Source organism: Lolium perenne, chromosome 7 (genome assembly GCF_019359855.2).
Source record: "Lolium perenne isolate Kyuss_39 chromosome 7, Kyuss_2.0, whole genome shotgun sequence".
NCBI classification, from domain to species: Eukaryota; Viridiplantae; Streptophyta; class Magnoliopsida; order Poales; family Poaceae; genus Lolium; species Lolium perenne.
Window position 1 is genome coordinate 99,816,328 of NC_067250.2, and position 26,663 is coordinate 99,842,990.

Genomic DNA, 26,663 nt, shown 5'->3' on the forward strand with positions numbered 1-26,663 from the left:
TAGGAAAAAGCAATCCGATCCTTCTCTTGCTCCACCGCCGAGCCGGAGGTCAGCGACGCCGCCGTCATGCGCAGAGGCGGGGACGAAACCACTTGCTTCTACGCAGCCGTAGTATGCGGTTGCAGACCTCCAGATAGGCCTCACAAAGGAGGTTGAGTAATCACCGGATCCCTGCGCCGGCTGTTGGATAGGCCATGGATTGGCCTTGGAAGTCAGGCGGCAAGCCGCCGCCGAGAAGATGCTCAAGAAGATAGCTTTCCAACTCCCCTGCTGGCTGGCGCTTCTGCTCACCCAATCTACCCCTCCATCCTTCACCACCTCGGTGCATGGTAGAGGGCTAAAAGTGGATGAAAAGAAGCTCCTTGCAGCAGAGGATTCTTCAGCAACGCCGACGATGCAAAGCTGCCCGCCTTCAGACTCACCAATCCTGCCACGGATAGGAGGAGGCAGGCGGAGAAGATGGGGTTGAAGAAGAACCCGAAGAACTCGCTTATTTAAGAGGACCTCAACTGGAGGCCCGAGCCCACCACTGAACGCCAGGGTCACCCAAGGACTGCTTCGCCTCTCCTCGCCACCATGGCCGGCCAGAGGCTCCAAAGGTCCTGGATCTATGGCGCTCCACCATCCCTCCTCCTCGCTGATACGTCTCCGACGTATCGATAATTTCTTATGTTCCATGCCACATTATTGATGTTATCTACATGTTTTATGCACACTTTATGTCATATTCGTGCATTTTCTGGAACTAACCTATTAACAAGATGCCGAAGTGCCGATTCTTGTTTTCTGCTGTTTTTGGTTTCAGAAATCCTAGTAAGGAAATATTCTCGGAATTGGACGAAATCAAAGCCCAGGGGCCTATTTTCTCACGAAGCTTCCAGAAGTCCGAAGGAGAGACGAAGAGGGGCCACGGAGGGGCCACACTATAGGGCGGCGCGGCCCCCCCCCTTGGCCGCGCCGGCCTGTAGTGTGGGGCCCCCGTGCCGCCTCTTGACCTGCCCTTCCGCCTATAAAAAGTCTCCGTGACGAAACCCCCAGTACCGAGAGCCACGATACGGAAAACCTTCCCGGAGACGCCGCCGCCGCCGATCCCATCTCGGGGGATCCAGAGATCGCCTCCGGCACCCTGCCGGAGAGGGGAATCATCTCCCGGAGGACTCTACGCCGCCATGGTCGCCTCCGGTGTGATGTGTGAGTAGTCTACCCCTGGACTATGGGTCCATAGCAGTAGCTAGATGGTTGTCTTCTCCCCATTGTGCTATCATTGTCGGATCTTGTGAGCTGCCTAACATGATCAAGATCATCTATCTGTAATTCTATATGTTGCGTTTGTTGGGATCCGATGAATAGAGAATACTTGTTATGTTGATTATCAAAGTTATGCTTATGTGTTGTTTATGATCTTGCATGCTCTCCGTTACTAGTAGATGCTCTGGCCAAGTAGATGCTTGTAACTCCAAGAGGGAGTACTTATGCTCGATAGTGGGTTCATGCACGCATTGACACAGGACGATGTGACAGAAAGTTCTAAGGTTGTGTTGTGCTGTTGCCACTAGGGATAAAACATTAGTGCTATATTCAAGGATGTAGTCACTAGTTACATTACGCACCATACTTAATGCAATTGTCTGTTGTTTGCAACTTAATACTTGGAGGGTTCGGATGATAACTTTGAAGGTGGACTTTTTAGGCATAGATGCAGTTGGATGGCGGTCTATGTACTTTGTCGTAATGCCCAATTAAATCTCACTATACTCATCATGATATGTATGTGCATGGTCATGCTCTCTTTATTTGTCAATTGTCCAACTGTAATTTGTTCACCCAACATGCTGTTCGTCTTATGGGAGAGACACCTCTAGTGAACTGTGGACCCCGGTCCAATTCTCTTTACTGAAATACAATCTACTGCAATACTTGTTCTCTTGTTTTCTGCAAACAATCATCTTCCACACAATACGGTTAACTCTTTGTTACAGCAAGCCGGTGAGATTGACAACCTCACTGTTTCGTTGGGGCAAAGTACTTTGGTTGTGTTGTGCAGGTTCCACGTTGGCGCCGGAATCCCTGGTGTTGCGCCGCACTACATCCCGCCGCCATCAACCTTCAACGTGCTTCTTGGCTCCTCCTGGTTCGATAAACCTTGGTTTCTTTACGAGGAAAACTTGCTGCTGTGCGCATCATACCTTCCTCTTGGGGTTGCCCAACGAACGTGTGAAATACACGCCATCAAGCACATTTTACGGCGCCGTTGCCGGGGAGATCAAGACACGCTGCAAGGGGAGTCTCCACTTCTCAATCTCTTTACTTTGTTTTTGTCTTGCTTAGTTTTATTTACTACTTTGTTTGCTGCACTAAATCAAAATAAAAAAAAATTAGTTGCTAGTTTTACTTTATTTGCTATCTTGTTTGCTATATCTAAAACACAAAAAAATTAGTTTACTTGCATTTACTTTATCTAGTTTGTTTTATTTACTGTTGCTAAAATGGCCAACGCTGAAAACACTAAGTTGTGTGACTTCACAACCACAAATAATAATGATTTCTTATGCACACCTATTGCTCCACCTGCTACTACAGCAGAATTCTTTGAAATTAAACCTGCTTCTTGAATCTTGTTATGCGAGAGCAATTTTAAGTGTTAGTTACGATGATGCTGCTGCCCATCTTAATAATTTTGTTGAACTATGTGAAATGCAAAAATATAAAGATGTAGATGGTGATATTATTAAATTAAAATTGTTCCCTTTCTCATTAAGAGGAAGAGCTAAAGATTGGTTGCTATCTCTGCCTAAGAATAGTATTGATTCATGGACTAAATGCAAGGATGCTTTTATTGGTAGATATTATCCCCCTGCTAAAATTATATCTTTGAGGAGTAGCATAATGAATTTTAAACAATTAGATACTGAACATGTTGCTCAAGCTTGGGAAAGAATGAAATCTTTGGTTAAAAATTGCCCAACCCATGGACTGACTACTTGGATGATCATCCAAACCTTCTATGCAGGACTAAATTTTTCTTCACGGAATTTATTGGATTCAGCTGCTGGAGGTACCTTTATGTCCATCACTCTTGGTGAAGCAACAAAGCTTCTTGATAATATGATGATCAACTACTCTGAATGGCACACAGAAAGAGCTCCACAAGGTAAGAAGGTAAATTCTGTCGAAGAAACCTCTTCCTTGAGTGATAAGATTGATGCTATTATGTCTATGCTTGTGAATGGTAGGCCTAATGTTAATTCTAATAATATTCCGCTAGCGTCATTAGTTGCTCAAAAAGAATATGTTGATGTGAATTTCATTAAAAATAACAATCACAATGATTCTAGGCCATACCCTGCTAATGGTAATTTTTATGGTAGATATGCTTCATCTAATGAAGAAAAGATGCTAGAAATTGAAAGATCCACCAAGAGCTTTATGCAATCACAATATGAGCAAAATAAATTGTTTACTAAAACTATGAATGAGCAATCTACCTTGTTGAAGAATATAGGGAATCAACTTGAAAATCTGAATAGGGAGATCTCTGGGTTGCAAACTAAACTTGCTAGTGCTGAAACCCGAATCTCATATATGTCTGCATCACAATCTTCTTTAATTAATAAAATGGCTGCTAAACCTGAGGATTTAGATGATAAAATTACTACTACAGCAAATGCCATTCAAGTTAGAATTAATGAGAATATAAGATTAATGGCTGAACTGCGTGCTAGGTGGGATAGAGAAGAAAATGAAAAACTAGCTAAAGAAAAGAATATAGCTAAAGTTTGGACTATTACCACCACTAGTAATGCTAATGCTACACATGTTGCTGCACCTCCTACTCATACTAATAAAAGAATTGGTGTTAGCAATGTTTCCACTTCTAATGCAAAGCGCGAAAAAGCTGCACAGCTGCTAAAGCTCATTTGAAGCACTGTGATAAAGGCTGCTGAAATTTTTTCCAACATTGGGGATGATGATCCCATTGCTTTAGATTATAATGGTTTGAATTTTGATGATTGCCACATCTCTGAAGTTATAAAGTTCTTGCAAAAACTTGCTAAAAGTCCTAATGCTAGTGCTATAAATTTGGCTTTTACACATCATATTACAAATGCTCTTATAAAAGCTAGAGAAGAGAAACTAGAGCGCTAAGCCTCTATTCCTAAAAAGCTAGAGGATGGTTGGGAGCCCATCATTAAGATGAAGATTAAAGATTTTGATTGTAATGCTTTATGTGATCTTGGTGCAAGTATTTCTGTTATGCCTAAGAAAATTTATAATATGCTTGACTTGCCACCGCTGAAAAATTGTTATTTGGATGTTAATCTTGCTGATCATTCTACAAAGAAACCTTTGGGGAAAGTTGATAATGTTCGCATTACCGTTAACAATAACCTTGTTCCCGTTGATTTTGTTGTCTTGGATATTGAATGCAATGCATCTTGTCCCATTATATTGGGAAGACCTTTTCTTGAACTGTTGGTGCTATTATTGATATGAAGGAAGGTAATATAAAATATCAATTTCCTCTCAAGAAAGGTATGGAACACTTCCCTAGAAAGAGAATGAAGGTACCTTTTGATTCTATTATGAGAACAAATTATGATGTTGACACTTCGTCTCTTGATAATACTTGATACACACTTTCTGCGCCTAGCTGAAAGGCGTTAAAGAAAAGCGCTTATGGGAGACAACCCATGTTTTTACCTACAGTACTTTGTTTTTATTTTGTGTCTTGGAAGTTGTTTACTACTGTAGCAACCTCTCCTTATCTTAGTTTTGTGTTTTGTTGTGCCAAGTTAAGCCGTTGATAGAAAAGTAAGTACTAGATTTGGATTACTGCACAGTTCCAGATTTCTTTGCTGTCACGAATCTGAGTCCACCTCCCTGTAGGTAGCTCAGAAAATTAAGCCAATTTACGTGCATGATCCTCAGATATGTACGCAACTTTCATTCAATTTGAGCATTTTCATTTGAGCAAGTCTGGTGCCATTTTAAAATTCGTTAATACGAACTGTTCTGTTTTGACAGATTCTGCCTTTTATTTCGCATTGCCTCTTTCGCTATGTTGGATGAATTTCTTTGATCCATTAATGTCCAGTAGCATTATGCAATGTCCAGAAGTGTTAAGAATGATTGTGTCACCTCTGAATATGTCAATTTATATTGTGCACTAACCCTCTAATGAGTTGTTTCGAGTTTGGTGTGGAGGAAGTTTTCAAGGATCAAGAGAGGAGTATGATGCAACATGATCAAGGAGAGTGAAAGCTCTAAGCTTGGGGATGCACCCGGTGGTTCACCCCTGCATATATCAAGAAGACTCAAGCGTCTAAGCTTGGGGATGCCCAAGGCATCCCCTTCTTCATCGACAACATTATCAGGTTCCTCCCCTGAAACTATATTTTTATTCCATCACATCTTATGTGCTTTTTCTTGGAGCGTCGATTTGTTTTTGTTTTTTGTTTTGTTTGAATAAAATGGATCCTAGCATTCACTTTATGGGAGAGAGACACGCTCCGCTGTAGCATATGGACAAGTATGTCCTTGGTTTCTACTCATAGTATTCATGGCGAAGTTTCTCCTTCGTTAAATTGTTATATGGTTGGAATTGGAAAATGATACATGTAGTAATTGCTATAAATGTCTTGGGTAATGTGATACTTGGCAATTGTTGTGCTCATGATTAAGCTCTTGCATCATATGCTTTGCACCCATTAATGAAGAAATACATAGAGCATGCTAAAATTTGGTTTGCATATTTGGTTTCTCTAAGGTCTAGATAATTTCTAGTTTTGAGTTTGAACAACAAGGAAGACGGTGTAGAGTCTTATAATGTTTTCAATATGTCTTTTATGTGAGTTTTGCTGCACCGGTTCATCCTTGTGTTTGTTTCAAATAAGTCTTGCTAGCCTAAACCTTGTATCGAGAGGGAATACTTCTCATGCATCCAAAATACTTGAGCCAACCACTATGCCATTTGTGTCCACCATACCTACCTATACTACATGGTATTTTTCCGCCATTCCAAAGTAAATTGCTTGAGTGCTACCTTTAAAATTCCATCATTCACCTTTGCAATATATAGCTCATGGGACAAATAGCTTAAAAACTATTGTGGTATTGAATATGTAATTATGCACTTTATCTCTTATTAAGTTGCTTGTTGTGCGATAACCATGTTCACTGGGGACGCCATCAACTTTTCATTGTTGAATTTCATGTGAGTTGCTATGCATGTTCGTCTTGTCTGAAGCAAGAGAGATCTACCACCATATGGTTAAGCATGCATATGTTAGAGAAGAACATCGGGCCGCTAACTAAAGCCATGCTCCATGGTGGAAGTTTCAGTTTTGGACAACAATCCTCAAATCTCAAATGAGAAAATTATTAATTGTTGGTATATGCTTATGCATAAAAGAGGAGTCCATTATCTGTTGTCTATGTTGTCCCGGTATGGATGTCTAAGTTGAAGAATAATCAATAGCGAGAAATCCAATGCGAGCTTTCTCCTTAGACCTTTGTACATGCGGCATAGAGGTACCCCTTTGTGACACTTGGTAAAAACAATGCATTGTGATGACCCGGTAGTCCAAGCTAATTAGGACAAGGTGCGGGCACTATTAGTACGCTATGCATGAGGCTTGCAACTTATAAGATATAATTTACATGATGCATATGCTTTATTACTACCGTTGACAAAATTGTTTCATGTTTTCAAAATCAAAGCTCTAGCACAAATATAGCAATCGATGCTTTTCCTCTATGGAGGACCATTCTTTTACTTTCAATGTTGAGTCAGTTCACCTATTTCTCTCCACCTCAAGAAGCAAACACTTGTGTGAACTGTGCATTGATTCCTACATACTTGCTTATTGCACTTATTATATTACTCTATGTTGACAATATCCATGAGATATACATGTTACAAGTTGAAAGCAACCGCTGAAACTTAATCTTCTTTTGTGTTGCTTCAATGCCTTTACTTTGAATTATTGCTTTATGAGTTAACTCTTATGCAAGACTCTTGTCTTGAAGTGCTATTCATGAAAAGTCTTTGCTATATGATTCACTTGTTTACTCATGTCATATACATTGTTTCGATCGCTGCATTCACTACATATGCTTTACAAATAGTATGATCAAGATTATGATGGCATGTCACTCCAGAAATTATCTGTGTTATCGTTTTACAAGCTCGGGAATAGCAGAAATAAGATATTGGATGATGATACGTCTCAGACGTATAGATAATTTCTTATGTTCCATGCCACATTATTGATGTTATCTACATGTTTTATGCACACTTTATGTCATATTCGTGCATTTTCTGGAACTAACCTATTAACAAGATGCCGAAGTGCCAGTTGTTGTTTTCTGCTGTTTTTGGTTTCAGAAATCCTAGTAAGGAAATATTCTCGGAATTGGACGAAATCAAAGCCCAGGGGCCTATTTTCTCACGAAGCTTCCAGAAGTCCGAAGGAGAGACGAAGAGGGGCCACGGAGGGGCCACACTATAGGGCGGCGCGGCCCCCCCCTTGGCCGCGCCGACCTGTAGTGTGGGGCCCCCGTGCCGCCTCTTGACCTGCCCTTCCGCCTATAAAAAGTCTCCGTGACGAAACCCCCAGTACCGAGAGCCACGATACGGAAAACCTTCCAGAGACGCCGCCGCCGCCGATCCCATCTCGGGGGATCCAGGAGATCGCCTCCGGCACCCTGCCGGAGAGGGGAATCATCTCCCGGAGGACTCTACGCCGCCATGGTCGCCTCCGGTGTGATGTGTGAGTAGTCTACCCCTGGACTATGGGTCCATAGCAGTAGCTAGATGGTTGTCTTCTCCCCATTGTGCTATCATTGTCGGATCTTGTGAGCTGCCTAACATGATCAAGATCATCTATCTGTAATTCTATATGTTGCGTTTGTTGGGATCCGATGAATAGAGAATACTTGTTATGTTGATTATCAAAGTTATGCTTATGTGTTGTTTATGATCTTGCATGCTCTCCGTTACTAGTAGATGCTCTGGCCAAGTAGATGCTTGTAACTCCAAGAGGGAGTACTTATGCTCGATAGTGGGTTCATGCCTGCATTGACACAGGGACGTGTGAGAAAGTTCTAAGGTTGTGTTGTGCTGTTGCCACTAGGGATAAAACATTAGTGATATGTTCAAGGATGTAGTCACTAGTTACATTACGCACCATACTTAATGCAATTGTCTGTTGTTTGCAACTTAATACTGGAGGGGGTTCGGATGATAACCTGAAGGTGGACTTTTTAGGCATAGATGCAGTTGGATGGCGGTCTATGTACTTTGTCGTAATGCCCAATTAAATCTCACTATACTCATCATGATATGTATGTGCATGGTCATGCTCTCTTTATTTGTCAATTGCCCAACTGTAATTTGTTCACCCAACATGCTGTTCGTCTTATGGGAGAGACACCTCTAGTGAACTGTGGACCCCGGTCCAATTCTCTTTACTGAAATACAATCTCTTGCAATCTTTGTTCTCTGTTTTCTGCAAACAATCATCTTCCACACAATACGGTTAACTCTTTGTTACAGCAAGCCGGTGAGATTGACAACCTCACTGTTTCGTTGGGGCAAAGTACTTTGGTTGTGTTGTGCAGGTTCCACGTTGGCACCGGAATCCCTGGTGTTGCGCCGCACTACATCCCGCCGCCATCAACCTTCAACGTGCTTCTTGGCTCCTCCTGGTTCGATAAACCTTGGTTTCTTTCTGAGGGAAAACTTGCTGCTGTGCGCATCATACCTTCCTCTTGGGGTTGCCCAACGAACGTGTGAAATACACGCCATCACTCGCCACCTCGGCCGGCCAGGAAGAACAGAGGAGCTTCACACCCCAACGCTAGAAGGTGACCAGCAGCCACTTTCTTATTCAAGGAGACGGTGATTCCCCTCCGCCTCTCCAGCTCCCGCCATCGGAGCAAGCAGAGACGAGAGAGGGATCCTAGAACAACCAAGATCTGGGCGCCGAGATCTGCTGCTCGCCTCCAACTACCGGGCAAGAAGCCCACTACTGGCACATGGCCAAGACTACTCCGGCGCCCCCCTTCTCCATCTCCGGCCGGCAGCGCCGCCGGATCGGAGTCGGGGGGGGCCCGGCAGGGAGGGTGTGTCTACCAAAGGGAAAGAGCGAGAGCGGTGGGAGGGGAGGGGAAAGTGAGAGCTTTTTTTTCTGTTAACTGAAGATTGTTAGAAGTGCATGCATGTTTCATATGTAAAGATAATTAACCATATAGTCAAGGATTGTCGTGAGAGGAAGAAAGCCCACAAAACTGCAAGATATCTAGGGTGTGCTCCTGCATGCTTAGCTTTTACCACATTCAGATTCTTGGTGCAAATGATCAGAACTTACATGTCACTAAATTTTTTTTTAAATGGGGGCATAGCATCGGCTTCTACATCAATAGATGCACACAATTTTTTATTAAAAGAAACAAAAATCAGACTTTATATAGCTCACGGATCACAAAAAGTGTACACAAAGATTAACCAAAAGAAAATAAACAGAATGAGTCTCTTAAGCATCTTGCAATCTTGTAGTAAGTTGCCAGCCACTCAGGTTGTAAATAACTCGAGCTACCATCTGCAGAAGATTGCATCCAGAATTTATATGTGTACGTTGTGACTCGGCAGAAGGTAAGACCATTCGTGGATCCAGTGTGTAACCATAAGGATAACCTGTAAAAAAATGAGAATCCGTCCTCTTATTAAAAACGTTATCATTATGATAGCTCCATATAGCCCACTTCAAAGCACAAAGAGCTATCTGGATTTGTTCTTTGGATTTTTTAAACTCTATTTAGCCAATTTCCGAACATATTTGTAATATTGGCAGGTGTAGAGATATTAAAAGTAAATTGAATGGTTCTCCAAATAATCTTAGCGAAGGGGCAATCGAAAAATAGATGATCTATAGATTCATTAGTATAACAGAAAGCACATTTCTTATAGCCATTCCAGTTTCTTTTACCAAGTTTGTCTTTCGTAAGAATCACCTTTTTATAAAGGAACTACATGAAAATCTTAATCTTCTGTGGCATTTTTATTTTCCAAATATATTTCTATAAGAAAATTGTATGACCGTTCATTATATCCGTATACATAGACTTGACCGAAAAAATACCGGAGGTCATTAAATTCCACACTCAGGCATCCGGATCTCCTGACAAGTTTATCCTAATTAGGCATTGTAAAAGAAGTAGCCAAATATCCATTCTATCATTAGATAACTTCCTTCTGAATTCGATATTCAGTGGATTACTTGTTAAAACTTGTGATGCCAGAACGTTTCTCCGGCGTACAATGTTATATGGCGAAGGAAATAGTTCAGCTAACGATCAGTCACCTAATCATGTGTCTTCCCAGAAACGTGTACTTTGACCATTACCAACCTTTAAAAAACCCCGAGAGAAAAAGTCGTCTTTAACTCCCATAATCCCTTTCCAGAATGGAGAATAAGTGGGTTTAGCTGAAGCGTTTGAGTACGAAGGTATTTATTATGTCAAATCTCCTGCCATACCTCTTCCTCATTTAAACAACCACTTTCAGAGCAGACATCTATTTTTAATATCTAATACCTCCAAACTAAGGCCCCCTTGATCTTTAGGTTAGAAAATAATAGTCCATCTAGTTAACAGATATTTACGCTTATGGTCATCATTTCGCTAGAAAAATCTTGACCTATCAAAATCTATTTTTTTCTAACCCCTTTTGGTATTTCTAGAAAAGATAGCATAAACATCTTTAGACTGGTCAGGATGGAATTAATAAGTACAAGTCGGTCTCCGTATGAGAGCAACTTGCTTTGCCAGCAACCCAACTTTCGCTCTAAGCAGGTTTCCACTGGATTCCACTCCTTATTAAGAAGCCTTCTGTAGTGGACTGGAACATCTAGATATTGAAAGGGTAGATAACCCACTTAACAACCAAAGATTTTTATATATTGATCCTCTTGACCCTTAGCCTCTCCAAAACAGAAAGTTGATCTTAAGGCCAGATAATTGTTCGAGTATGCAAATAATTAATTCCATGTTGACGGCCTTGTGAAGGTCATGTTCCGTGACAATAATATTATCATCTGCATATTATATAATGGAAACCCCCCCTCAACCAGATGTGGGCCACCTACTTGACCATCCTATTTTGCCCTTGCAATAAAGATAGCCAACATATCAGCCACTATATTAAACATGATAGTTGATAGAGGGTCTCCTTGCCTCACTCCCTTCCTGGTTTGAAAATAATGGTCAATATCGTCATTGACCTATACTCTCACTGACCCTCCCTGGAAAAAAAAACTTACAGCTAATCCGCAGCATTGGGGTGAAAATCCTTTCATGCGCAAAGTTTGTTGAAGAAAAGGCCACTTGACATTATCATACACTTTATCAAAATCTATTTTGAAAAGGACCCCATCTATTTTCTTCCTATGAAGTTCATGAATGGTCTCATGCAAGACGACTAGTCCTTCAAGTATATGTTGCCCAGGCATGAAAGCAGTTTGTGTAGGCTTAATAATTTTATGGGCAATCCCGGTTATTCTATTAGTACCTACCTTAGTGAATATCTTAAAACTCACATTCAGTAGGCATATAGGCCGGTAGTACTGGATTTGGACAACGTCTTCCTTCTTCAGAAGTAAGGTAATTACCTGAAGTTAATCTTATATAACTGGAGATCACCTTGATATAATTCGGAGAAAAGATTCATAAGATCATGTTTAATGGAGCCCCAAAATTGTTTATAAAACTCAGCTGGAAACCCGTCTAGTCCAGGAGATTTATTATGTTTCATTTGAGAAATAGCCTCGAAAACTTGTTCCTCAGTGAACAAGGTTGTGAGAATGCCATTCCCATCGGGAGAAAGTTGAGGGATATCCTCAACCCTATCTTCTCTCATTGAAAAGTTATTTTTAGTTAACTCTTCAAAAAGCTTTTTATAGTACTCCGTGATAAAACCTTTCTTATTTTCCCACGATTGTCCCTTCGTCTTGCTCTAATTGAAAAATTCTCTTTTTTCTGTGCTTACCATTTGCAATAAGGTGAAAATATATCATATTATTTCCTCTTCTTGCACATGCTTAACTTTCGCATGCTGAGCCCATTTGCCTTCCTCCTCATGAAGAAGCTTAGCAAGACCATCATTAGCCTTTCGTAAGGCCTCACGTTCCACTGTTAGAAGGGGAATGGCTTCCGCCGTAATTTCAAGTGCATCAATAATAGATAATAATCTGTATTTCTCTTTTTTATAAACCCACTACGGTTCTTAACCCATCCCCGCAAGAAACATCGCAAGTGTCTAATTTTGTTCTGCTACGTTCCAATGGGACTATTTCCAGAAACAAATGCATTCCATTCTCTCATACTTATATCATGAAAACCATCCTCCCGAAACCAAGATAATTCAAAACAAAACTAAGCCTTATAGCTTGTTCACCAGAATCAATAAGTAAAGGAATGTGATCGGACACTGAGCGCGAGAGAGCATGAACAGAAACAAGAGAATATTTCTGCTCCCAATCGACACTAGCTAGTACTCGGTCAAGTTTCTCGTATGTTCGGGTTTCTCTCCTTCTGGCCAACGTGTATTGTCGCCCTGAGAGAATGATTTCTCGCAGGTTTAGACTTCCGATGATCGCAGTGAAAACGAAAGGCCAATGAGCATTGTAACTATTGTTATTCTTCTCTTGGGGTGATCTAATAGTGTTGAAATCACCCTCAGCAAGCATCGACAAAGTTTGATTCTCGCACATGTGCGCACCAGTTCCGCAAGAAAAGTAGGTTTTTGAGCATCGTGAGAAGCGTCGTATATTGTCATGATGGACCATTCAAAACTATTCATTTTAGAATGCAGGTGCAGCTTAACATAAAACTCTCCAGCGTCAACGTTTCTGTGAGAGCTTCACGCCAACGTGGATGCCACCGAACCTCCCATGTGGCAGCAAACAGAACCAAACAAAATTGCGCCCACCGGCTAAATATCTTAAGAAAAGTTTAGCAAAGTTAGATCTTCCTGTCCCCCAAAAGGCAACAAGATCTAATTGTTGCTCTCTTATAGTCTCTTTAATAAATAGGTGCTTACCTCGCTGTTCCAAATTAAAGCTTTCATTTCACAACCTTTTCTTTTGATTCGTACTGATTCTTGCACTCGGTCTTACCTTAGTTATTTCAAATTTAATTGCTTTCTTATTCCGCCCACGGCACGATTTAACCTCTTGGCTAATGTGATCTGTATGATCATCCAGACTAAATTAAGCCATCTTCTTCGGTTAAGTCGGCACAGAGACCAGAAACCTTCGAAACAAAAATATTGTGCGGGTGGTGCTCACTTAATTTTTTGTTGTGCTCTAAGATTGCAAGTTCCATTTGTTTCTCGATATATTTTAGGTTCTTAATAGTAGTAGCTATCTCATTAGCAGATTTACCTAGGGAAAAACCTAATTTACGTGCCCGCGATACTATCACATCATCCGAAATATAGGAAATGGAAAGTTTTGATGTTGAAATAGTACGCATTGCTCTCTCCATGTGAGAGTCATCAGCATTCGGTTGAGCGCGAACCCGGTCGCTGGAACATATCCCATTGATTGACGCCTCAGAATAACCACCAAAAGAGAGCAGCTCCTCCCTTGTTGGCGAGTTGGGCACCTTTGCCGCATTAGCTATCACAGAAGAAGAAGGCAAAGATATGTAAATTATTACATCACTCCCGTGTGGAGTTAAATGCAAAGAATTAACATTACCATGAAGAGAAGGCCCATAAGTCTTAGCATTCGGAAATGAAAGATTTCCTTTAGCACTGACTGACCTAGAGAAAGACGTGGCACATCAGTAGGAGAAACCGTGAGTCTTGTAGTCGGAACCTTGTCCCGAATATCATCCTCAACGGACGGTAACAGAACCACCCACACCCATGCGAGCAAGTACAAAATCCACTCTCCCATGCCTAAAGGAGGATACAAAATGGCAACAAATGTCAGTAAATAACTTTTTTTAGAATCATTAGGACCTAATGATTAGGTATTTAGGTGGACACCCAACTATGGAGTGCCAATGAGCTTGCCAACCTGATCTTTGACATGTTCAAATTGTTGATCCTCAGAGTTGCAGAAGTTAATAGCGACAAGAGAGTAGCTCTGCTAGGAGAGGTGTTGATGGTGTTATCGATCTGAGGGTAGGAATATGCTATGGAATATGTGTTTGGTGTTGGTTTAATGCACTACCATAGTTGTGAGCAACGGTAGTTAGTGTCATAATCTTGTAACTATTGCCTTTTATATAAGTGTCGTCGGCGGCCACGCCCGCTTCGCTTCTCTAAATCGGGCTGCTCATTTGGGACTAACTAGTTACTAGATTCGATTCGGACAAACTAGCTCCTATTTGACATAGCTAATATTCGTTCCTTGATCTAATTCTTGCGTACACTACTGAAATTTGTGGTGCTTGCATTCGAGGAGAAGACCCAGTGGACCTGATTGCTTTTCCCCCATTTTTATAGGATCTATCTTGTAAAAATTAGAGACCTATTTTGTTGCATATATGTTGGAAAATTATGTTTGTGGTGCCTTATTTTATGGAAGCAATTGAATATTTGGAAGTGCTTGTGATGGAGATGTGTTTTTGCCAAAACTGCATTTCCATATGTAGTTCACTAGTTCGTATATTATTTATTACAGTACATCCGCAATAATACAGATTTTAATTACTCCCTGGGTATTTTCGACAATTCCCCGGTTCACAGCTAAACAACTAGCCAAGTTGCCAAAGACTAAAGCTGAAAAATATCAGTTTTTTTCTGCACAGCAACACAACTAGCTGCAACCAGCCACAACCAGCCCAAACAAAGAAGGCCAGAGTCGGAGACAGCTTCGCTTTACATCTTGGGTCTACCTATTACTTTCTGCTAATATTTCGGCCCACCAACTAGGAGTCTAACTTAGACACAGTGAACTGGCATGCAAGATCTATTATATATTTATATATTTACTAAAAGCAAAATAAAGATGTTTAATAGAACCACCACGTTAAGCCACATCATCTAAATTATATTAGCAGTTAGACCTAAAATCTGTGGCTATAATTTTAAATAAATATAAATAGTTACGTAACGGAAAATTAGTCCAGTTGACACGATCAATTAAAAAGTAGAGGGCATATTTAGATAACCGTACTATTGATGGGAAGGCAAATCTGATCGTGAAATTTAGGGTCTCCTCATACAACAATGTTTCTTTGCTTAATAACGTGTCAACCTGCACCTTCAAAGTATCTATCTTGGTTCTTACAAAAAAAGTACACGTAAATTAGCTAGAACCGTGGGTGTACTTCATTCGCAAAAAAATCTCGTGGGTGTACTTCCAGTTTGACACGTTAATATATGGAAGATTAAGTTTTGATGGACTCCCATATTTTTTTAATTTGGACGCACTTAATATTTTTGTACTTCTACATGGAAAGTAAATTTTCAAGGGGAAGAGAGACCACGTACACGTTATTGGTCCGGAAGATCTTAGAGTTGTTAATCAACCTTACGGGTATTATTAGGATCTACTAAATATACGTTCCAATATTTGATATGACTATATGAGTAATGATCAATACAGTTCAGATGTTTCATAGTACTATAATAATAAAATGTTGTCATAAAATGTTTATAATAAATGTTGTCATTTAGAAATATTTATCTAAGAAATTGTGTATTTCTCAATGATGTAGGAGGTAAATAGGATGAAAGAGTATGTAAAACAATTTTAAAGTAATACAAGTGATGCCCTCGCATTTGCGAGGACCCCTGTGCTAGTTCTCCAAAAAAAAAACTAGCATGGAAGCATAGCATGAGCTTTGTGTGTAGCATAAATGTACGCGACGAAACGGACTTGATCCTGATTATGAGTTTCGTGGCCGCAAGTGGATCCAAGATTTCAACATGCAAATAGGGTGATCACCTTTGCGGACATAAACCCACAAAACAGCTCTGGAGTTGTCACCCGCTCCAGCGGTCCAGCCCCTCTCTTCTCCAGCTCACGTAACCCATAGATCATTTCTAACCTCTTCTGCTGTCATGCAACGCAGAAAAAAAAAGATACTCGCCACATTCAACTCATGATCATCTGTGACTTGATGTCTACTCTACTCTTATCACCCAAACGCATAGCCCGGAGCCATGGTTAGCAAGAACCCGAGGAGTTAGAGGAATGAAATATAATGTTTTGTTTCGGGATTTTTCTTTCTAGTTTAATTGATGAAAGCTGGTTTTCAAGAACACGGGTTTAATTCTGTTAAGTTGATTCCGTAAATTTCGAAAGCTATGACTTCACCTTTTCCTAAAACTTGTTTTGTTCAGTTGAAATCTTTACTGTATGATATTTAGTTGAAATCATCCTCAAGTTTGGTCATTACCTTGACGAATTCTAGTTAAAATCTTTCTCAAATTTAATTGAGAGCTCTTTCGGAATATGGTCAGCGTAGTTGAGAGTTGTGCGATTCCTTCTGAAAACTTAGTTTTCTCTTGGCACTTCCAAGTAATTTAGAGGTGGAAGGGGCGGTGAACAGGCCAGCCCGCCCGAGTTTGAGTCTCGGTACTCGTATTCTCGATGTTATGCACACAATTACCTCTATAAATAACACAGCGCTCCTGGCAGTACGTCCAATCAAAAGGAGGCCCATGAGGAAGCTCCGGTAAAACAATGAGACAAGGACCGCAAGCTCAGAATAATTTCGGTTACTTTTCTTGCTATATTAATTTACTCAGACGACTGAAACAGGATGGCATAGCAAAACAACGTCGCGTAACAAGCGACGTGATTTCAGGTGACGAAGAGCAGGTCGATGAGTAGGGCGGCGACGTCGCACCGCTGATTCATCCTCTCGTCGAGCGCGGCCACGACGGAGGCGAGCTCCCTGTCGGAGAAGGCCTGCTCGCACCTGTCCCCGGCTTCCTCCGCCTCCCCAGCCCCATCCATTGCTTCGCGGTACGCGCCCTTATCAAAGCTCTCGCGCGCGTCCTCGAGTGGCTGCTCGGCATAGGCGTAGTAGCTGGCGCAGTCGATCAGGGCCTCCCCGATCGGGGAGCGCTCGTCGTGCTGGCTCGCCTCGTCGTCGATGCCCTTGGCGATGTCCCTCCGGGTGGAGGTGGCGATGTCGAGGCTGATGCTGGCGAGGTCGCGCGTCGACGTCGCGTTGAAGCTCCGCGGGTCGCTTCTCAGCACCTCCACGCAGTGGCCGTTGGTCTCCTCGATGTTCTTGCATACCCGCGCGATGAACTTGGCGTCTGCCACAACGGCGACGGAGAAGGAGGAGACGATGATGAGGATGAGGACGAGCATGACGACGGCCATGGTGGTGTTGGTGCCGGAGGCTAGCGTTGCCATGGCAGCTGGCTGGACACTTGGGTACTCTCCTTTGCTCTTTGTTCTTGTATGTATACGTCGTTCCCCTGGAATCTGTGAAAGGTGTACACTCCCTCCGTTTGTGTCTTATATATATACTAATAATAATAGAATACTCACTTACGTAAAAGTTTGTATCAATGGAATATATTTCAATTGCACACAATTAACTCGATATTGATTACCCGTGAAACAAAATAATACTTGAAATCTCCCATAATTATTTTGAAATCATAAAAATATCTTATACTGCAAAATTCATTTTTTCTTGAATTTTTATATTAAGTTGAAATCCTATGTGATATTTAGTTGAAATCATCCTCGGATTTAGTTAATAGCTCTGCAAATTTTTGTTTAACTTTCTCAAATTTCATTGAAAGCTCACTGAAATTTAGTTGGAAGCTATTGGGAATTATTATAATAAAAAGTTCATCATAATACTTGAGTCATCTATGATTTCTTAGTAGATCTAGAAATATAAACTTTTTTCTTGGCTCTTGCAAAGAATTCATATGTGGAAGAGGAAATTGGGAAGAGGCTGGGTGTGCGCTTGGGACACCCTGATCATGCAAAAAGGATGAACGCGATTACTTACACAAGTACACTACTCATACGGGTCTCTTTTACGATAGAGGTTTTTCTCAGTTGATATATTTATGCACTAAATAGTATCTAGATATATCCAAGTTTAGATAAATTTAAAACATTCTTTTATACGCATATATAATATATAGGCCATCCACGACTTTATGGGCTCATAAAGGATAGAGGAGAGTCCTAGAAAGGTTCTAGAGGTGCCCAAAAGCCCTTGAATCAAAGAGGCATGAATCTCATGGTATAGATTGTATCTCCACCTCTATATATTGAGGCAGGCCCTATTTTTCGGGAAAGACACCCATAGCCACGAAAATCCTCCTCCTTGGGAGCCGCAAGGAGGGGGAGAAGCTCCCCAAGATCAGCATATGGCCAAGGAAGAAGAAGGGGCAATGGGCCGCCACCCTAGGAGGGGCACCAGGGCGCTAACGCCGCCTCTCCCCCTTGGGGAGGCTCTTCTCCATTACCATCTACAGCAACTCCTCATCACCCCATACTGTAATCTCTCGGCAAACATGATGTATGATGAAATATACTGTTTTTCCATGATCTATTGTATCTCTATGTTGATGTTTGAGTAGTGGCTTGTTTATGGTAATTATGATATAGTTTGTTGTTGCTTGCATACAAGTATATGTTATCTTCTATGATGATCTTGTTGTACTAACATATAAGTGCACACATATGTTGGGGATGCACAAGGTTATCAACGTTGCATGTTGATAGTATGAAGGATAGCCGAAGTTCGACAGAAACCGAATCCGAAGTCTTAGAGCTACATGATATATTAATTCATGGTTAATCAACGGAGGTATTATCCTGGGGACCTTAGATCTAAATGGAATGGTTGGACTTTATGTATTAATAATTTCCTTGTTTGCTCTTAATTGGTCTTGGGATCAATCACTAGGGGTGTATTTGTTCATGTATATGACCGCACCTATTCATGGCTCCTCCTTAGAACAAAGAGTAAAAAGACTATATTTGTCCATCACTAATTGTGACAACCAATAAAATGAAATAGCAATTTTCCTAAGCACTTGCTTCCTTGGGTTATCCACCTTCACTTCACTACCTCCATTTTACTTGCACTGGTTTACCTATAGTATTTGATTCCAGAAGGTCATATAAGTGGGTTATACGACTTCAGAGAATAGATAGTTTAACTCCAGCTTCTCATGGGTTCGACACTCGAATACTTATCGAATTTTACTACGGTGGTCCCTTGCACTTGAGGGTTCTCACCACTCTATGGAATTCGTAGCAGAAAAAAAATTATAACTAACACAACCTAGTTGTCTAGATCTATCTAGGAGTAATGTAGTAACGGTAAAGGTTTCGATGATGTACCCTCATAGACCGATAGCGGTTAAGGTTTTGCTAGAACATGGTTGATGTAGTCGTACTTCATCGCCGACCTCAGGGTCGAGTAGAAGTCCTCTCGTATGACATCCAACACCGCAAGTAAATCACCTCGTAGTTTCGCACACATACGATGCTCAACGACGCTCCCGGCCTCGGATCCAGCTAAGGTTGCGGAAGTAGATCTTTTGGATCCGAATCCTGGCAGCGCTACCAAGTACCAGGTGGACTACTTCCTCCGTGTGCAGCTCTCCGAGGAACCACGTGTGGAGATAGAACTAGAGAGAGAGGGGGGAGCCAAATGGGCTCTCCTTTTTCCTCAACCCTAATTGTGTGTCCTCCTCTCCTCCAAATCCCTATACTATACATAGGGGGAGGGAAGAGGAGGGGTGGAGGCTCATGCATTTGCAATGTGGGACAAAAGGGGGCATGGGAGAGGGGTGCTCGGCTGACCCCCCTAGGGGTGTCCGGATGGGCCCAAGCAAGGCCCATGTGCCCCCTATTTTCCAAACCCTAGTGGCCCCCCAAATTCATGGGGGATTGGCCGACCACTTAATGGGCCCCCCACATGGAGGGAGCCATTAAAGTTGCCTACACCTTTTTATTATTAAATAAATATATATTTGATATTAAGCATTTAAATAATATATAATACATACTATTTAACTCCCAATGATCCGAGACACCTCTCGTACCACTCCTAACATCCTTCGTATTCTCCCGGAACCCTTTTCGGTTCTCTCTTCTCTATTCTTCGGTGTTTCCAATGAATCTAAAACCATCTTAAGTTTCGTTGAACCATTAAGTGTGTTTCCCTTCGGTTCGAGAATTACACAAACATGATCGAGACGATCTCCGATCAATGATCATCAGAGTGTTCTAGAGAACCCATATGCATTCTACGAAGATGTGAACATCGTTAGAACCATTACGTCGTATACCATTCCCTTTGTCACTTTAATACTGGCACTCATCCGAGACTTGATCACCGGTATTGTTACCGACAAGGCTATTCAGCTCGTTCTGTTCGATTTCATCCTCATGACCTAGTCATGTGCTGCAACTTGGATGTAACCTCACTGAGTGGGTCCATAGTATCTTCCCGCCACGCGGATGAACAAATACCGCTCTTTCCTCATTCGCCTCAACACATCCCATTGGAATACCCAACTATACCTTTATGATCACCCTGTTATGGTGTGATGGTTGATGCAGTCATAGCAGCCTCCGGTGACAGTGATTAGATATGATCTCATGGTCTAAGGATTTGGTCACTACACTTTTATAAACATCATAACATTGAAATTGATGTGACTTGATAGCGTTACAATACTTATAATTGGGAATGTCCATCATATCATTCGCTCAATGATATGACTCCATTGTCAATGACATGTGTGTCCATGATCGGGAAACCTCGATCATCGAATCACAATGAAGTACTAGTTTGTGAATGTTCACTAGGGACCCTTGGTTTGTTTACAATACCACACATGTATCAATGTTTCCGATTAATACAATTATAACATGGCACGAAACTATTATGAACTATTGATATATAATAATAAACACTATTTATTAATTGCCTCTAGGGCACTATATCCAACACCAATATGATGTTTAACAAACTTATTACATTCAAATAAATAATAAAGTTTACAAGCATTGTCATGCATGAAAAATAAAAGAGCAAATAAAATGAGATGAGATTGACTACTCCTCATTCTCTTCATAGCCTGCCAATGCCCATATGTGATCAATCAAATCCGTTTGCTGGCGTTTGGATATATGGTTGTAAGAGACTTCAACTTTCATATGCAGAAACTCCTCCCATGTTCCTGCACCAGGCTCTGGCTGAACCAAGTCACCATAAAATTCCCATCTGTGGTCATTGAGGACATTAGGACGCTCTGTCTCAACAATCATGTTGTGCATGATCACGCAACAAGTCACCACTTCACGCAGGGTCTTCATATACCATGTTATAGTTGGGTGACGAACAACAGCCCACCGAGCTTGGAGCACACCAAATGCCCGCTCCACATCTTTCATGCAAGCCTCTTTCCTCTAGGAAAACCTCTTCGGGTTTTCTGTATCAGGGTTGGGGACTCTCTTCATAAGTGTGGCCCAGTCAGGATATATTCCATCAGGAAGATAGTATGTCTTGTCGTATGCATTTCCATTGATCTCATAGTTCACCACAGGAGTGCCTTTTAGAAGCCAGTCGGCTACCAGAGAGCGGTGGAGCACATTACTTAGTATCATTGTGGGAACCGGAAATGCCAAAGAATTCCAAATCCACAAATCATGTGATGCCACTTCATCAACAATGACAGTGCATGCATCCCTCGGCATGGTTGTTGTACTGACTCTGCCATCCAAATGGATAGTTTCTTCCACTCCTAGAGCATGCAGTCTATGCTACCGATCATCCCCGGGAATCATCTTGCCTCGTTGATCAACAACAGACGTGGTGTATCCTCAACTATTGGCTCACTCAAGTAAAGTTTGTCGAACACTGCAATCATGGCTTGACAAAACATGTACAAGGATTCAAGGCATGTGCTCTCACTCATTCGCAGGTACTCATCAAAGATATAGCCAGACACTCCGTACGATGGCATGCGAATAGTTGAAGAACACTTATGGTAAGAGGCGAAGCCTAGATTACCAGTGGCATTGGCCCTACATCGGAAGTATGGGTCATAGTCTCTGACGCACCGTAAAATTATCAAGAAAGGTCTCTTGACATCCGATACCAGCGCCGGAGCATGACTTCCTTGAAAACCAGATCGGTGAGGTAGAAGTAGTCTGTATAGAGCCGGTTGTGCCACCCATTCGGTTGCGCTTCACGTTGCCCAAGCAGCCCCTCTTCAAGCCCTGATACATTGGCATCTTCCTGGCACTGTGCTTGTGGATGAGGGAGGTCGTGCAACCATGAGATGCGGCATCTCATCAAAGGTCCTCGTCAAACGATGTTTCAAAGACTTCCCTATGGAGCATCTTGAGAGACTTCCTAAAATCCATCTGTGGGGAAACAACAATGGATAAATGGCTAGCATAGTTGGCACGAATGGCTAAACAATTCATCAGTATCGTACCACGTAATTGACCGAAGAGGCTATGTGCGTCGATGTTGGTGGGGGTCTGAATAGATGGTCAGACAACAAGGATGCGAGCGATGCAGGCAAGGGCTCTTTCTACCCAGCACAGAGCGTGGAGTCTGGCTACTCATGGCCCAAACAGAGCTTAGCTACTACGGCCATGGGTTAGCGGGTTGCGACAGGGTGGCGGCGTCGCCCTAGGGCTGCAAAGAAGGGGAGGTGCACGACTTTGGTCTGCTGGATTTCGCTGTCCTTGGTGGGTGGTGCTGGGTAGGTCACACGAGCTGCCTGCGTCGTGTCCGCGCGGACGCACTCGCAGTCCAAATTTGGATCAGTGATGCGTCTCCGCTAATATTCCAGTCAGTTTGCGTCGGGCCGCTGGGCTGGGTAGACCCAAATTTTGACCATGCGAATGCAAACAGTTATTTTACATTCGTTTGCGTCGGGCCGCTGGACTAGTGCAATGGTGCACTACTAGGAATATTCGTATAGGTGGAATCCTCTTACTAGTGGTGCATCAAAAATGTCTACGCCATTGCTATTCATAGTGGCGGAGGTAAAAAAAAAGGTGTGCCACTAGTACCGCAGGTCAAAGTGGGGTACACCACTACTAACTGGGCCCCACCAATCCCCGGTACCAGCAACTACTAATAGCGCACCCTGCAACGTGTACGCTGAGGCCCTACGCCACTACTACTCGTGGTCTGGGTGGTCACAAAATGCTTTCCATGCCTAGGTGTGTAGATGAGCCATAGCCAAAATTATTTCCTTGTCAAAGTTAGAGAAAGAACCGGCATGATCCAAACAACCCATTACAAGAAGCAAGGTAGTGGCAGTCTCACTAAAGCAGCCATTGAGCTCCACTTGCAAAACATCAATAACAACATGCATGCCACTTTTGTTGTCATTCTCACTTGACAAGCCATGAGTTTTAGCTCCGCACTTTGATTTTGACCCTCGAGAACCATAGCATCCATATCAGGAAGTTGAAGATCATGGTTCATGCAAAAGTCAACAACTAGCTGACGAAGGGGGTAACCTTGTCAATGCCCATATTGATGGATCTGGGTTTCTAGAAAGAAGAACGCTGGTGAATCAATAAACCGGCCAGCCAAACTAGATAGCCAACAAAATGTATGGTCAAGGCCAAATCATCGAGATTGTATTATTCAATCTATGATTACAGGGTGTCGCGAGTAGTTGAATCTATCCCTCGGTGGTTCCTCCTAAGCCTTTATATACTAGGCTAGGTCTCACAGTCCACCTCGAGATCTAATTACATCGTGTAAGTCGTTCACCTGATATGGGCATAAGAGCACCTCCAGCCGTCTCCCTAACGAGGCCCTCGACAGCCCTTTTTCATCCGGATGGTGAAAAATGACCCAGTCACGCCTCCGGATCCTCGTTTTCGCCCGCATTTGGGCTTTCATCCATCCGGCGAGCCCATGCCATCCTCGCCCCGCACCCCCGGGCGCGCTCAGGGAGTCCAGAGGAAACAAACGCGCGGGAAACGTCCAGGAAAGTTCCCGTGCGCCTGGTGGCCCCACCTTGTCGGCGAGAAAGGCCGATCGCCGTCGTCGTCGCATCGTCTTTTGCGCGATGTAAAAGCCTGCCGCCGATCAGTCTTCGCCGGAACCGTAGCTTCCACGCGGAGAGTTAATGTCGTCGCCTCGAATTCACGCGTGGTCCCTCTATTTATCGCGGACTTACCGTGTATGGCCGCATTCACCACCACCGTCTCCCTTCTCTCCCCAGTCTTCTCTCCCCAATACTCCTCGAGCAATGGCGGGCTACATCGACGGCGCGGCGAACAACAGCTTCGGCCGGCAGTCGCTGCACCAATGGGAGGCGAGACTGCTGCACATGGTGGGGTACCCGGCGCCGCCAGACTTCCGCGCGCCCGGAGGCTGGCGCCTGAGCGTGTGGGGCATCCCGATCCCGCCGCCGCCAGTGGGAGGCGACGCCCTCGACGCTGAGATCGACGCAGTGATCAAGACACTCAGCGATGAGCAGCGTGCTAAGCCGAGGTTCTTCCCCGACAACTACGTCGCGTGGAACGACTTCTTCCGGCACATGTACGAACGTGAGCTCGCCACCTACGACGGACCGCCACCTCCTCCCGCGCGCAACAACACCACCGGCCGCCACCGCTGGAGGAGCACGCCGGGCCGCACCCTCGAGAACGTGCTTGAGCACATCGAGGGCGGCAAATACCCCGTCCTCGGGATGCCGCCGGCGGCGGCGGTGCCTTCCGTGTCGCGCCGACACGGAAGCTCCTGGATGCCATGGTGAATGGCATCGTCCTCCTCGTCGGGCTCGGCGTCAAGGTCTGTCGCGCGTTCCGGCGGATTGGCTTCTCCAGCAGCGAGGTCGATGAGGATGGTAAATAAGGAGTCGACATCGCCACCGCCGACCAGAGGGCGTAGCAGCGGAGCCCTTGTCATCCGTGAGGGGGGCGCGCGGGCCTCATCGTGACCGGCACGGGGCCGCAAGAGGAAGCCGAAGAAGGAGGATGCAACGGCCGCAGCTGCATCTGACCTCACCACCGAGGAGGCCGTGCAGGCCGAGGACACAGCGGTCCGCGAGGTGATCGTGAGGTCCCTCCAAGACCTCGTCCCAACCGACAACGCCGTGCCGATGGATGTGGCGCTCGCCTGGTCCAGGCAGGAATGGGAGAGGGAGAAGGCGAAGCAGCAGCGGCGGCTGCTGGACCTGGCGGCCGTGCGACGCCGCTTTGCCGCCACACCCACCAGAGGCGGGTCGCTCATCAAGCTGGAGGACTCCATTGACGATGAGTGGTACCGGCTGATGCCGTCGCCGGCACGCGTCGGCGACCCTGGGGTCCAGCCGTTGGGCCCCCGGCCAGAGCAGCCAGCACAGTGACGACGGTGACTACACGGAGTTCTACCGCCATTTTGGCATGTAGAACACCGTGTTTTAAGTTTACTTTATGTTTCCCCGGCCGAATTCAAATATATTACGAATTCGGCCTATATATCTAAGAACTCGCCTATATATTAAATATCTCTAAATTTCGTCTAAGTTTGAACCTTTTTCGTTTATTTATGTTTAAATTCGTGTATATTTATTTTTTTCCCTTGACTCCCCACCGGAAAAACGGACCTCCCCAAACCGAATTTTACATCCATCCGGCGCTAAATAGCGCTAGATTTCGGCCTGGGGAGCCCAACGACTGGAGATGCTCTAATTTTCCTATTTACATAGAGAGCTCGCCTCTCTTCGGTTTGCTGATCAGATCTCGAGTCGAGAGCGCCCTCTGCACGCGGCGAGTTCTGCTCCGGCGGTGAGAATGCGAGTGCAGCAACAGCACCAGAGCACAAATGTGTCTTGGGTGCAAGCCACAAGGGATTATGAATGGGCCGACAAATGGTGAAGAACCAACGGAAGGCTATCGACAGAGCAAGTCGGTAACAATTGATGATTCATCGGCGGTGGCGGCCTCCTTCGACATGATGTATTTAGGGGGCCAAGAGATGGAGGCGCAAATACATGAGTTTCAGCAAGCATTACATTACATGACTAAGCAAGCTCTTGATTGAAACATTAGCAAAAGAAGAAAAAAAATAGGCCAGCCATACAATCATTGAGCGAATGAAGGAGCAAGGAAGAAGAGAGGCGAATGTTTTCCTTCCAAATTAACCGCAGAACTGAATTTCCAACAAAGTAGAGTGGTACAACTCATCTGAAGACTAAACAAACTTATCAATCGAGCCCTAATTAAGCACGATCCCTTCTTGATAGTACGACTTACTAATAGCTAGGTTCACTGGTTGCTGGCGTCAACGAAGAACACGAGCTGATCGCCTCTAGTTCGCGCACACGGCGTCCCGCGCTGCGCTGCCGTGCAGGAGCGTCATGCCCACCGTCAGGACCACGCTCAGGGGAGTCCCCGTGCCGTACCCGGCGTGGTCGGCGTCGCAGCCGTTCGCGTACAGGTACCCGTCCTCGACGGAGACGACGAAGAGGAAGGACGCGGCGGCGGAGAGGGCCACGGCGGCGAGGAGCAGCGCGCGCAGCGCCGCCCTGCGCCACTTGCCCGCGATGCAGCCGACCCCCTTCGCGGCGGCGACCGCGGCCTCGTGCTTGGCGTCGAAGTCCTTCTTGCCTCCGGTGGCGGCACGGGCGGCGGCGGCCACGGAGGCGGCCTCCGCGCTGCTGACGGCGACGCGCACCGACT

General features: G+C 44.0%; 1 protein-coding gene across 1 annotated transcript; it reads right to left on the minus strand.

Annotated features, from left to right (window-relative positions):
- Positions 1-16,791: 16,791 nt before the first annotated feature.
- Positions 16,792-17,438, minus strand: LOC127315801 (uncharacterized). The gene has a single exon (XM_051346253.2). It carries the CDS (start codon positions 17,385-17,387, stop codon positions 16,824-16,826), a length of 564 nt encoding a protein of 187 aa, XP_051202213.1. The 5' UTR covers positions 17,388-17,438; the 3' UTR covers positions 16,792-16,823.
- Between the last annotated feature and the right edge of the window lie 9,225 nt (positions 17,439-26,663).

What these genes read in the sequence shown, in the direction of transcription:
- LOC127315801 (XM_051346253.2), bottom strand. Translation starts at nt 17,387, where the DNA reads ATGGCAACGCTAGCCTCCGGCACCAACACCACCATGGCCGTCGTCATG.